The 15,044-nt window shown below is 45.7% G+C and overlaps 1 protein-coding gene across 1 annotated transcript in view; it reads right to left on the reverse strand.

Annotated features, from left to right (window-relative positions):
* The window catches only part of LOC310807470 (protein unc-13 homolog B-like), a gene marked incomplete at its 5' end in the record, with an annotated part of 116,480 nt that overhangs the window by 53,843 nt on the left and 47,593 nt on the right, over positions 1 to 15,044 (reverse strand). The window contains 2 exons of the mRNA XM_083673966.1: positions 10,669 to 10,756; positions 11,046 to 11,339. Of these exons, the coding sequence (XP_083530092.1) occupies positions 10,669 to 10,756; positions 11,046 to 11,339 (382 nt within the window). The remainder of the gene's footprint in view (positions 1 to 10,668; positions 10,757 to 11,045; positions 11,340 to 15,044) is intronic.

Raw genomic sequence — 15,044 nt, forward strand, 5'->3', positions numbered from 1 at the left:
CAAGCAAGCACCAACACCCACACTCCCTCTCCAATTCCTATTTTCTAATGCATGCATAACACATTCATGCTTTGCATAAGACTATTAAACACTGTCTCTCACCCTTTTTAAGGAAATAATATTGTACACACTGGCTTTCAGAATGATCTGTTGTGAAACTGTATTGAATGTCCCACAATGCTCTAGGAGTACAATCAATATAATAGTTAGTGTAATAGTTAGTATAGTATAAAAGTTTGATTAATTTGATTGATTTGATTGATTAGAAGACAATTCTGTACACTACTTAATATTCACAATATTCATAATTAATGTCTCTTGTTTCGTTATCTACAGTACACTAAACACACAAAAGCATCAACTAAAGCATCAATGTAAGGAAATCCACCCTCTATACAGTAGGACACAAATGCAAATTACGGAGGATTTCTTCTGGGCCATATAATCAACCAACACCCTGACCACTGTAAGCTACAATAGATGGCATGGGAAAATAACAGTGGAATTGAGTTGCTTTTCACAGTGAAACATATTTGATTATTGCTCATCCAGTAATAACTAATTGAAACATATAACTGGATTGTTCGGAGCATGTAAGAGTCATCTGGTTCCCTCAGAGATGATGTCATGATGTAATGAACCCCCTTAGAGGACCAAGATGTTACTTATTGCTCGTTCTTCAACTTTATCAATGCTTACGAGCAGAGCCTATTGAGTGCCTTTAGGACACGTCTTGTTAATGACTTACTGTGAGGTGAAGTTAATCAGCCCAATGGTGTGTACAAAAAAAACGCCTCTGTGTGTGTGTGTGTGTGTGTGTGCGTGTGTGTGTCCGTGTGCGCGTACGCGCGCGTGTGTGTGTGTGTGTGTGTGTGTGTGTGTGTGTTCTACAGCAAATCACCAGGGTTGCACTGGCAAATATACAGAACCGTTTACTTGAGCTCAGCGTCGTGGTGGGATTGAAGCAGAGTAAACATCTGATTAGAGTAAACGATTGAATTGGGAGGGGACCTGGAGAGCTGAAATGAGGATCCCTGCACTCACACACGCACACACACACACAAACACAGACACACACACACACACAGACACACACACACACACACATACACGCACACACACGCACACACACACACACACACACATACACACATACACACACACACACAGACACACACACACACACATACACGCACACACACGCACACACACACACACACACACACATACACACACACACACATACACACACACACACAGACACACACAGACACACACAGACACGTACGCACACATACACACACCCCGCAGGCGGTATGAGGTATGAATTCCATGGTGACTTTCAGCCAATGTCATGCCAGCGGCCCCTTTGATCCCCTTGAAGGGAATGGAGTTAGCATGTCCTCACTCACTCAACGCTCCCAGCAGCAAGCTAGGCTAACGCTAACTGAGTCATGTCCTCTCCCTGCTCCTGCTTCTCTCTCGCAGCTTCTCCCTTCTTTCTTCTCCCTGCTGACTCTACCTCTCTATCATCTTTCCTGACTCTCTTCTCTCTGCCATCCCTCCGTCCTCTCTTCATCTCTCTCTCTCTCTCTCTCCATCTTCTCTCTCTCTCTCTCATCCGTCCTTCTCTGACTCCTCTCTCCACCATCCCTCCATCTCTACTTACCCTCTTCCTCCCTCTACCATCCCTCCATCTCTCCTGGCCCTGTTCTTCAGCAGCCCTTCATCTGTCCTTCTTCTCTCTCGCCCCCGTCACTCTCCCTCTCTGCATCCATTCCCTACTAACTCATCACACTCATCTCTTCATTCTTCCACTAATTTCTTCTCTCCATCTATAATGAGCGGTTTTCTCTCTACTCCTCCTTCAACCCATCTCTCCTTCAATTTGCCCCCCGCTTCCTTTACCTTTCCCTTCATCTCTTCCAATTTAGAACCCTCTCTCCCTTTGTTCTTGCACTCTCTGTCTCTGCTGGCTCTCTTTCATGACCTTGTTGAATCTCAGATGTCTTTATATCTACACAATATACCATCATTTAAAGTACTGTACTTCAGACGGCCCTCTGCGATACAGCACTCTTTATTGTTTGGTTCTGGGGGTTTACAGAACAAACAATAGCCCTGGAGGCCCACCTGGACCCTCAAAGACAAGCCAACTCCTCTCCTCTCTTCCACTACTCTCCTCTGCTTCCATCCCTCCTGCAGCTTCCCTACTTTCCCCGATTGCCCAGTCCCCCTGCCTCTCCTCCTTCTCCTCATCTCATCCTACTCTCCTCTCCCTTTCTAGTTTGCCCTTCAACATGTCTGTTGCTCCTCCTCTCCTCCCCTTCATGTTTGCTTGGGTCTTGCCCAGTCCACATGGCAACTCTCTCTTTCATGATGTTTGCGTGCGTGTGTGTGTGTGTGCATGATGTAATTCTCCTGTTTATTACACACAGACATTTGAATCTGAAAGTACGGCAGCATAGAAACCCACCTCAGTATAGTATGGTGTTCTGGGTGTTTGTTTGTTGACAGTGAAACTGTCTGTACGTGATGGGTAGGTCTGGGCCTGTGGGACAATGAATAGAGTGTATTCCCACTGGTTAAACGGCCATTTTAGCACTAATTAAGGATCATTGTGACACGGTTGGCACAGTCACTGACACACACACACGCACACGCACACGCACACGCACACACACACACACACACAACAGTTTCTTGAGTGTGTGTGTGTGTGTGTGTGTGTGTGTGTGTGTGTGTGTGTCTGTATGTGTGTGTGTGTGTGTGTGTGTGTGTGTGTGTGTGTGTGTGTGTGTGTGTGTGTGTGTGTGTGTGTGTGTCCGTGCGTGTGCATGCGAACATGCAAGAGAGAGACAGATAATGCATGGTTAATGCTATTCTATTAACTATTCTGTTCTAATGGTTATGTGTGGTTAATGTTTTGTCTTATACTGTACATGTCTGCATCCTTGAAACTGTATTGTGCAATGCATTCCAATACATCTAGAGCTCCCGAAGGACGTATGTGTGTAGGTTTCCATAATTCACCTGGTGAGAAGTGAGGGTAGATCTCTCTCTCTCTCTCTCTCTCTCTCTCTCTCTCTCTCTCTCTCTCTCTCTCTTTTTCTCTCTCACACACACACACACACGCTAGTGAAATTGTTAGCACTGCTGACTGCACAGTGAGTCTATGAGCCATCACAATAGAGGCTCTCCACTCCTGCACACTGTGACCTTGGCTTGCACACATCGATCAGATGGTGGCTGAGAGGGGACACAAAGCGCAGAAGGGGGTTTGTTGTCTGCCTCCACATACCACAACGGGCCTCGGAGGACAAGATAAACCTTTTAGTAAGAGAGATAACAGACTGTTTGTTTGGATGTGGATGTGGATGTGGGTGTGGGTGTGGGTGTGGGTGTGGGTGCGGGTGCGGGTGTGGGTGTGGGTGCGGGTGCGGGTGCGGGTGTGGGTGCGCGTGCATGTATGTACTTGTGTCTAGTCTGTCTATTAGCTCTACTAGTTTGACCAAATCAAACAATGGAGAAATTTGAATAAGGCCTAGCCTTGCACAAACCTCCTTCCTCTTCCCCAACAAAACATACAAACTCATGGTATGACTCATAAAATGGCTTTGATTCTCTTGTTCATTGGAGCGAGTGATTATGAGGATTGCCTCCCCAGTTCTCCCCGCGTCCGGTCAGAGCCAGTAGTAATGGCTATGCTAATACAGCTGTCCCCAGAGAGAACGCTCTCCTCATGGCTCTTAAAGAAGAATAGAAAGCGTCACACTCTTTTCAGGTCACGGCTAATATCTCTGGGTGATTCCTCCTCGTCTGTAACTCTAATGGTGGCTTCTTATTGCTCCCGTTCTGTCACAAATTTCAGTTCACTTTTTAGAGATATTCAGTCTCTGTAGGCAAAATTATGCAGGACCAGATCGTTTTTTGGTCAAGCAAACACTTTGAGCAAACTTTTGCAAGGAGTTTTTATTTGCTCTGACTCTCTCGGTGATTCCTTCATCTCGAATGACTCTCCTGACTCCTCTTCTCTCTACCATCCCTCCATCCTCTCTCTCTCTCTCTCTCTCTCTCATCTGTCCTTCTCTGACTCCTCTTCTCTCTACGATCCCTCCATCCTCTCTCTCTCTCTCTCTCTCTCTCTCTCATCCATCCTTCTCTGACTCCTCTTCTCTCTACCATCCCTCCATCTCTACTGACCCTTTTCCTTCCTCTGCCATCCCTCCATCATTACTGGCCCTGTTCCTCTCTCCCCAGCAGCCCTTCACCTGTCCCTTCTCTATCCTCCAACAGTGTCGTTTCTGGAAGTGTAGAGCAGGGAAACCTTTTTGTTCCAGCCCAGTATGAATACACTGAATTGATCCAATACTCAAACTAATCATCAAGCCCTGGTAGAACCAGGTGTGTTAGCACTGGGCTGAAACAAAAGTCTGCACACCCTGTGTATCTCCTCAACCAGTACTGCAGAGGGACAGTTTATTAATACAATATGTCTTGATCAACAAGACAAAGCTGAGGGAGAGGGATAAAAGAGGGTTTGTTTTAAAAAATAAAACTGTTAAAATAATTAAAGCTTGACTTGACTTGACTTGACTTGACTTGACCTTTAAAAATCATTATTCCGTCCCTCCTACTCAATCCTCCCCTATAATTTATCTTGACTTGATTAACTTCAACACTGGGTCTCTCAACCGCAAATCTGAACTCTCTCAGTACGATCAGAAAATACACCCGTCGTTACCACAACAACCAGTGATTGTAATCGGCTTTGGATTTGCATAACTGTCAGCAAAGATTTGACAGACTTGAGTCACGATTTTGTTATGATTTTCGTCCTCCTCTTTTTGGTTTAAAAACTCCCTTTCTTTTTGTTTCTTTTCTTTTCTCACCACAGCGGGAGAACAGTCACTGTTTGTTGACACACATTCTAAACAGAGGATTTAAACTACAAGCTAGAATAAGGGGCTTGTCTTCCACAGTCCAGATAAGGCTTTCTCACTTTCTAAGTACTGTAAGCCTCTGATGAAATGCAGCACACTGAACCAAAACTTTGCTGTTGCTAACTGGTGTCACCACTTATACTTATACACTACTGGTGTCACAATATTTTGCTATAATCTCTTTGTTTTTACTATATTGGTGTTTAACAGTATGTAAGAACTTGACGCCAAAACATCTAAATCTAGGACAAACAAGAAAGTTGGTGTATGTTTTTTTTGAGGGCATATATTCATAGAGAAGCTTATGTTAGTTGCCTGAGGTCATATTCACCTGAAAGTGCAACTGGTCAAGTCAACACGCACGCACGCACGCACGCACGCACGCACGCACGCACGCACGCACGCACACACACACACACACACACACACACACACACACACACACACACACACACACCACCACCACCACCACCACCACCACCACCACCACCAATGGTGATGCACCTTTAATCATATAACAAAGCAAGGTTGTGTTTCCATAGTAATGTGACTTGGTTGCCATGGTAAATCACTTGTTGTTGAGACAAAAATCCTATTTTAGCCTTTCTGGAAAAACTGCATTGTGACCTGCGTCAAACATAGACCACAACACACATATTGTCCATGTGGAAACTGCCACATTGCTTTAGATGGATTATATTAGACGTCTATTATTCAACAAACACAAGTCACATATGCAAAGAATGTTGCATGTGACACAACTGTCGATAAGTAGATAAGTAGATGAGTAGATGTAGGTAAGTAGTCACAAGAAATCCAGTAAGTCGTATACACAAACACATGGACGGAAACACATGCATTACACAAAGCTCAGGAACATCCACTGAAACACAAGTAACACGTACTGTATTCACATAGGCCTATAGAGCAAGTAGCCGCATACACACACACACACACACACACACACACACACACACACACAGGCACACAAACACAAAAAACACATGCGAACAGCAACTCCCTGTTTGCATGGCTTGTGTTTGTTGACTTCCCATAGAACTGAGAGATGCAAACTGCTGAGACACAGCTTATGAAACAGCCTGCTTTCAAGCTGTCAGCTGGGTTATCCAGCTGAGGCTGCTCTCACACACTCATGGACACACACACACACGCACCCCCGCGCGCACACACACACACACACACACACACACACACACACAGTTTAATAGTCACGACACATCTTTATACACACACTATCTCCATCTTGTCTCCTTCAACCTGTCGCCCCTCAATTCTCAGAACCCCCTACCCACCAATCATGCAATCACGGCTTGGTCCGTCAGCTCCGGAGGGGACAGCTGTGTCCCAGCTGGGGACTGACTGAATGGAGGGGTTAGACGCTCAGCCGTGAATGATTGACAGGTCTTGGGTCCCCTCGGAGACAGTGGAGGTGCTGACATACATGTAGGTCCTCCCAAAGGGTGTGGAGGTGAGGAGAGGTGAGAAGGTGAGGAAAGGAGGGGGTCCTTTGGGCTCATAGGCTCGCTTCTTTCCGTCTTTGCTACTCTGCTGTATCATCCATTGCCATGTATCTTTAAACACTAAAAACTAACTGCTCACATTGGCAATACCGAAAGCAGTTGCTCAGCCTCATACATTTCCTCTTGCATATATATCTATGCCATTTAGCTGATGTTTTTATTCAAAGCGACTGACATTGCCGTGAGTGCATACATTTTTCAGCATATATAGTCCCAGCAGGAAACAAACCCACAACCTAAGCGTAACCTGAGCTACAGTTTGTTTTGAGGTTGTTACATTTGTGTAGGCCTAGTCCTGTTGATGTGCAGCTGATCAATCCATGATGTTTCCTCACCAGCTAGCAACGGAACAATCCATTCAATACCGGGGCCACACCAAATTATTAGAAAACAGATTAAAACATATACGTATGAAATCACTATCCGATTTAAACCGTGGAATTATTTTTAAACAACCTAGCAACTGAACAATACAACCTAGAAACTCAAAACCTTGTTTCTCATTGGCTAAACGGACGAAGAGGCTGTGGATGTTACGGTCAGAGCTAAGAAACCCAAGCGCAGGACACAGAGTCAGGACACGTATATAAAAGAATCAGGTTTTAATATGGGAATAGGGGAAAACAGTGTAGCAGGGTGGAATGGCAAGCAGGGTAGGGTAGCAGGGCAAGCAGACAGGGCAGGCAGGGCAGGCAGGACAAGTAGACAGGCAGACTGGGCAGGTAGGCAGGGCAGGCAGGCAGGCAGGCTGGCTGGATGTGAAAAGACAACAAACGGTCTGGCGATGAGTGGATGGGTTTAAATACTGCAAGTTGATGAGCTGATGAATCGCAAGTGTGAAGTTCGAGCAGGTGGATATGATGAGATGAACTGGATGGCTGGAGCCTGGAGCCACGCCCACACACAAACACACACACACAGACAGACACAGACAGACACACACACAGAAACACACACAGACAGACAGACACAGACAGACACACAGACAGACACAGACAGACACACACAAACACACACACACAGACAGACACACAGAAACACACACAGACAGACAGACACAGACAGGGGAGAGGGAGAGAGACACTCCACAGGCTAGGTGGAAGTGGAGAGCGTGACAGTGGAAAAAAATGTTTTGTAAAAAACTGCCAAAACATATGAAACGGACACGGACAGACTCTTGTCATTTCCGCTGTCCGTCAACAGATAACTTCCACAGAGAAGCTATCGGGTTAATCTCTATGTGCAGCATTACAGACCATCAAGGCACAAAATGGCTGCTGCGCACCACCCAGGTGAGTGTTCTGTCTTATCAGTGGTGAATGAGGGGACTGATCTCTGATCTCTGATAGCTAGAGTACAGGAATTCTCTTTGGGCCGTGTAGATGAAAGGACTTGTGTATAATATGATCTATTATTAATACACAGCTAGGGACAACCCTTTCTATTCTCTTAGATCAGTGGTGAAGGGGCAGAGAGGAGCGGGGGTGGTGGTGTCACCCACTATCTCCTGAACGGGGGAGGTGACACACTGTCCCTCACTGTTCTCTCACACACTGTCTTCCTCTGGTAACGGGGCTGTTGTTAGAACTAGCAGCATCATTGATCGGCTCAGAACACCTCTCTACCAGATTGTTCTATAAGAGTGGCGCCAATGAAGGAGGCCATTTTCTATTGGCCAACATCAAATAGTTCCTGTAAGTCATACCAACGGAGCATGTCGCCAGGCAACTGGTTGTTAGTCCAGTAAAAAATCCATATTGGGTAAATCAGGAAGCTTAACCAAGAAGCTAGATGGAAATATTTGAAGCTCATTGGTGCCACTCTTCTAATATACCACTCTGGCTCTATACAGTACAATAACTGAAGACCCATCTCTTCAGGCTACATCTTGACCGCCCCTCCTAAAGACCTCTTCACCCCCCTTTACCCCTCTGTACAGTTCCTCTACTGTAAAAAAAAAAAAAAAAAAACCACAACCTAAACATTGTTAGCCACAGAGGACCACCTGGTCCAAGCATATATTTTCTTCTTATGATGGCTGATGTATAGATGATTCACTTACTTTAGACAAATGTACTTTAGTTGTAAGTCGCTTTGGATAAAAGTCAGAAATGTAAATGTAATGTAAATGTAACTCCCTACTTACAGCAAGTGTCCTCTGCTCTTTCTTTTGTCTAATTCCTTCTATGTCTGCTCTCCTCCTTCTGTCTTCGCCTCAGGTCATCTTGTCCTTCCGTTGACATATCCCTCCCTTCACTACAACAGCATCATGGCCTCCTGAATAAGGCCTCTCACAAGCTGAATGGTCCTTTAACTACTATTACTAACTACTATTAATCACACTTGGGACATGAGTGCAGTGAATGGTGATCACCCAGGGCCATGACCATCATCATCATCATCATCACCATCATCAACCCTCAGAGTGAACGCTCTAATAATTCTAATACAATTTTGAGGTATTCACTGCAAGTATGGTATTATCAATTCTATTATCAGTGGCAACAGAAGTGTTCATTAAAAAATCATTTCTACAGCCTTTAATTTAACTAAAGAACTAAAGTGAATTAACTAGGATAAAGGAGAGGGCTTGAGGGGAAAAATGAGTAGACCTCGAGACGGGTCTGGGCTTGCAGAAAATCAGAGATGGATAGATAGACCCAATCACACAGTGAGGACTCGAGGAAAGGGAGGAGAGAAGAGGAGAGGGGGATGAGGCAAGAGCAGGGGGTTGGGGGTACAGTATCTGGTGGCTCACATCAGAGCAGGCTGTAATCAAAGCTTCACTGATTGTGGTGCAGTTGGGTGTGTGTGTGTGTGTGTGTGTGTGTGTGTGTGTGTGTGTGTGTGTGTGTGTGTGTGTGTGCGTGCGTGCGTGCGTGCGTGCCTGCCTGCCTGCCTGCCTGCCTGCCTGCCTGCCTGCCTGCCTGCATATGTGTGTGTGCATGTGGGGGTATATGTGTCCCCTCTTTCCCTCCATGCCCTTGACTGGATTCTGCATCTCCTTTTGGCCAAGGCCTTGCAGGGTAAAATCCATGGAGGCCAGACTGCCATTGTTCCAAGCACTTTGTCTGTACTGCTCAAGTTCAATATATCCAGCTGAATAATGTACAGTGAAAACATGCAAAGAGATCTCTGTATAGCAAGAGACTGCTGTCGCTAATCAATAAAGCAAAGGGATCAGAAATGTGAAAAGATGTTGCCTCAGAATTGACATTGTTGCTAGAGAGTCATTAGCAGATATTGATGTTGGTGTTGTTGGAGTATTCTGAGGTGGAATTGGGATGGATGGGGGAGGGGATGGGGGAGGGGGCACCATTTGTTGGAGGGAGGGAGGGAGGGAGGGAGGGAGGGAGGGAAGGAAGGAGGTGGGGGGGTGTCAGAGATAACAGTACTAGAAATATTTCCATAAAGAAAATAACACAGTCTGCAAAGTTGAAATGACGTGCAAGTCTTTCAATATCAACCATGTGTTTCTGACTGGGAGGATTGTAATTTGTCATGCTTCTTATCCAAGAGTGAAAAACTAACTAACTACATTCTCAACCAAAGCACAAGTAAAAGCTAAAACCAGCAAACACAAAACCATTGTTAGTTTGAATCAGACAAACCGATCTCTTCATTTCGGAATGCTTTATCTGTGGCCAATAGAATCCCAGGACCACTTTGGCGAGCTGCAATATGTGAGCCCATCTTTTAAACTGGTGAAAAAGAGGATTCCCAGATCAAAGCAGAAATCCTTAGACACCGGAAAATGGCTACAAATCACCATGGCATGATGTGAAACTCAACCAACCCACAGCAGAAAGAGGGAGAGGGATTTAAAACATCATTGAGAGAGAGAGAGAGAGAGAGAGATAGAGAGAGTGTGAGAGAGAGAGAGAAAGAGAGATAGAGAGAGTGAGAGAGAGTGTGTGAGAGAGAAAGAGAGATAGAGAGAGTGAGAGAGAGTGTGTGAGAGAGAGAGTATGTGAGAGAGAGAGAGAAAGAGAGAGAGAGTGAGAGAGAGCAAGATAGTGTGTCTGTGTGAGAGAGAGAGAGAGAGAGAGAGTGAGAGAGAGCAAGATAGTGTGTGTGTGTGTGTGTGTGAGAGAGAGAGAGAGAGAGAGAGAGAGAGAGAGAGAGAGAGAGAGAGAAAGCGCATGAGTGAGAGAGAAATTCATCAATCATGGATGTTATCCTACCTCGAGCAACCGAACTCTCACTTTGTTGATGGCTTTCAGCCAACGCACTCTGGATGGAGAGCAAGGGGGAGGTCCATCCTCAAAGAAACTAAAAGAGAGAAAGAGAGATAGAGAGACAGACAAGAAACATTGAAAAAAGATCTGCAAAAGAAGGACTGATATGAATATGAATTACATCAATTTACAGCATGGTTGAGCCTCTGGGTCTGTCTACAGTACTGTATGTTTCACATTCACTACTAAAGGTCATCAATTTGTACAGTGATCCATTAACTATCTTGACATACATTTCAGAACTCTTACACTTTATCAAACCTTTATTTCGTCAGGTAAATCATTGAGAATAAATTATCTTTCACAATAAACGGTAAACATACCTGGTCTGTTTCCCTGTCGTCTTCTCGAGGTTGTCCAGGGGTGTGTGCAGAACGATGGCCTCCTTCTGGTCTTTGTTGGAACCTGGCTCTGGGACGGGCCTCAGCTCCTTCTCAGCCTCCTCTTCCTCCCCGTCTTCCTCCTCCCAGTCGGGCTGGTGGCCATGGAGCAGGGGGGGGCGAGGGCCGGAGGTGTGGGGGGCGTCCGGGTCTCGGCGTTCCTCGGGCTCGGAGCTCAGCTGGGAGCTGGCCTGACTCAGGTTGCCTGACGATCCAAAGCGGCTGCTGTCGGCCGGGCTGCAGGAGGGAGGACAAGGGGGGTCATCACCTGGAGGTGCAGCTGTTGGGGCAGGGTTCTACAGGTGGAAGTTAGCCATATCAAGTTGGAAGTTCCCAACACATACCTGGGATGACACTGTATGCTAGCTTTTTACAGCTTTCAGTACTAATCTAATAGCAGTATTCAGGAGTTTCTCTACCTTGATAACTCTTATTTTGTTTTCTCCATTCACATTAAAACATATTTCTTAATATCATATTAGAATTCCTATTGAATATTTTTCAAATGAATAGACATGTTTTTCGTAGATGTTTTCAATGAGAAGGTGATACTTAGCATTTCGAGGCATATTGTGTGTGATGCCGTTGCTAGGGTAATTCGATAGCAGCTTTTTTGACTGTGTTAATTGCCGTCACACTTAAGATTCCTAATTCAGATTGAATAGAGCACATGGGGGATGGGTTTACATTCACTAAAGGATGCTACATCTATACAGCAGGGAGCAGTCTACACAGCATTCTTCTTTTATATAATGGCCAACACACACACGCACACACACACACGCACACACACACACACACACACACACACACACACACACACACACACACACACACACAATCTCACGTAGAGCTAACTCATTCCAAGGTAATGGTAAGGCAAAGCTAGCGGCAGCTTGGTGAACAATCCACACTTTTGATCTACGCTAACTGGGGCTAATAAAAACAGAAAAGAAAACCAAGCTGCCGCCTCCCCCCTGTCACGCGGGTGGGTGCGCTAACGAGGGAAGTGGCTCCCTGGCTTAAGCAGCATGATTTACTCAGCTTTGGGCCGCGGCCAAATTACTTCTCCGTGTTCCTTTTATTTCCGTGTCCAGCGCGCCACTGTGTTGTGCGCCACCACACCTGCATAAATCTCAGCGTGGCTCGATTCATAAATAAATTGGCTGGAGCTGGGAGAGTAATTCAGAAAGCCCTGGGGGAGGGGATATGGACCCCCCCCCCCACCACTGAAAAGCTAATAAATAAAGACCATCGGCTTCTTTATGCATTGCACTTCCATCACTGTCAGAGCAGTCATTACTGAGGTAGTCTAAGTGCAAAATAGCTTCTCCATATATTTGCTGAATATTGCAAGCACTTTTCACGGTGTGATTTTATCTTGTTAATTTCTTATGACTATGATGTTGGTATTTGCTATAATATTATAGTTTACTTTAGAGGGCTTTTATTTACAAATATGACAATGCTAATGGAGCTGTCTATTATTGCACATGTGTAAAAAGGTAATTTATTCCACTTGTGTAATAACACACTATTCTACTCCAAATTTCATAATCAGCTTATTGCTATATAACAACATGTTAATACAATATTTACTACAGTCATAACAGAGTTATAACATATGAATAGGGGCAACTTGTAAGGTGTTACAAAATTGTACCGTATGCAACAAATTGACTTAGAAAGTTACTTATGAAAAAGCTTAATTTATGAACACAGAAAAGGTCGTGGAAAAGAAAGCTACAGATATGTTTAAAGGTGCACACATAGATGACACAAAAACACAAGGGTTAGGGTTAAAAGTAAGGGTATCTATCTAGCTACTTACTACTGTCTATAACACCAATGCATAATAAATGACTCAAGATCATTTATCATGCACCCACTAGCCTTTTCATAAGGTCCTTCTTCAGAAGCATGTCCTTTGGTTGTGTTGTGTTGGGATCTCCACTGGAGGGGTTTTCAGAGGGGATGTCTTTGCCCTTATCTTTCTCAGGAGGGGTGACCTGAACCTGGGATTTCCCTAAACTCTCTGACAGGGAAACTGCCTCTGATGGCATCCCTGAATGTGTAAGTGTCTCACTGCTTCCTGTCTTGTCTTGGCTTCCGGTTTTCTGTGACGTGTCAGTTGGCTCTTCTGCGTCACTAGCATCTGCACTTCCTGTTGCATCAGAGTCTGGGGAACGTTTGTCGACCTCTGGTTCGCTGAATCCATCATCACAGCCATCTTGAGCTTTGGGCTGAGTGGTAACCACTGGTGGAGGGGATTCCGGGCGCTGCCATGGGAAGCCCAATTTCTTCCCAAGCATGGACGCAGCAGAAGGAGGTTCCTCCCTCCCAGCTGGCTTCTCCTCCTGGAATATACCAGCTGAGAGGTTTCTAAAACCAGAGAAGAGGCTGCTATCTGGCTGTGGTAGCTGTGGCGGTGTAGCTGCAGTTGGTGGTGATGGTGCAGAACCGAAGAATGACCCAAGAGATGATGTGCCCTCAGAGGCTCCAGACATTAAGCCGAAGCTAGGAGCAGATAGGCCGGGAATGTCAAACATGCCCTTAGCAGTGGGTTCTGCAGCTGGAGGTGGAGCTTTATCAAGCCCTGATGAATCTGGTTCTCCTGTGAGATCGCCAGGCTCCTCATGTTTTATGTCTCCCTCAGAATTGGCAGCTTTCTCTTCCTCAGTGGGCTCAGTTGGTAGACATTCATCAGCATGTGGCTGATCTGTTCTGTCTGCCTCTTTTGCTAATCCTTCTTCAGTCATCTCAGGTCTAGCGTCTGCCTCTCCTGATAAAGCTGTCTTTTCAATATCAGAACCTTCCTTACCTGCTGCATCCTCAGGTGTAACCGTCTCTTTAACAGGGGGTCCAGCCTGTGCGCTGGGCTGCTGTTGAGTCTTTGTTGGTTTAGGTGGTTCTGGCCCTTTATTAAACATACCAAACAGGTCACTGGTGAGGGACTCTGTGGGCAGGTTGGTAGACAGACCAAAGAAAGAGCTTTTCTGCTGGGGCTGATTAGCAGTGGGCGGAGTAGGTGAGGACCCAAAAAATGAAGTCTGTGGGCCTGAGAAAAAGCTTGAGGATGCTGGTTTGCTTGGGGCGCTTGGGGAAGAGAACATAGACATGAAGCCAGAAAATGCTGCTGGTTCAGGGGCCCTTTGTGGGCCTGCTGGTCTGGGTCCTCCCATTCTGGGTCCAGCCATCCTAGGACCCCCCATCCTTGGCCCTCCCATCCTGGGGTCTCCCATTCTTGGCTCTCCCATTCTTGGCCCTCCCATCCTGGGGTCCCCCATTCTTGGCCCTCCCATTCTTGGGTCTCCCATCCTTGGTCCTCCGATTATTTGTCCTTGGGATGGACCAGGTGGTCTTGCCATCCCTGGTACAGGCTGCTGCTGCTGCAGCAGTGGACCAGGAGGATACTGCTGTCCCATCGGAGGACATGGGCCTGTTACCTGAGGTTGCTCTGTTATTGGTAGAGGTTGGCATATTTCAACCGGTTTCTCCTCAGTCAGAGAAGGAACAGTATCAGGGCCTTTCTCCTCAATAAAAGATTTATCGGTCTCCACTGGTTTACCTGGCTCATCAATAGCCTTCTCTGCCTCTACAGTTGCTTCATCTGATTCAAATCCAGCCTTCTTTAATTCTTCTAGCGATTTCTCTGCATCTGTGGTTGATTTCTCAGATTCTAATTCTGCCTTCTCTGATTCCTCTATCGATTTTTCTACATCTATGGTTAATTTCTCAGATTCTAATTCAGCCTTCTCTGATTCCTCCATCAATTTCTCTGCATCTGTGGTTGATTTCTCAGATTCTAATTCAGCCTTCTCTGATTCGTCAATCGATTTTTCTGCATCTGTGGTGGATTTCTCTGATTCTAATTCAGCCTTTTCTGATTTCACCACAGCATTCTCTGATTCCACAGTTTTGTCCATATCAGCAGTGGCTCTC

This window comes from Argentina silus (assembly GCF_951799395.1).
Source record: "Argentina silus genome assembly, chromosome: 7".
In the NCBI taxonomy this organism is placed as follows: domain Eukaryota; kingdom Metazoa; phylum Chordata; class Actinopteri; order Argentiniformes; family Argentinidae; genus Argentina; species Argentina silus.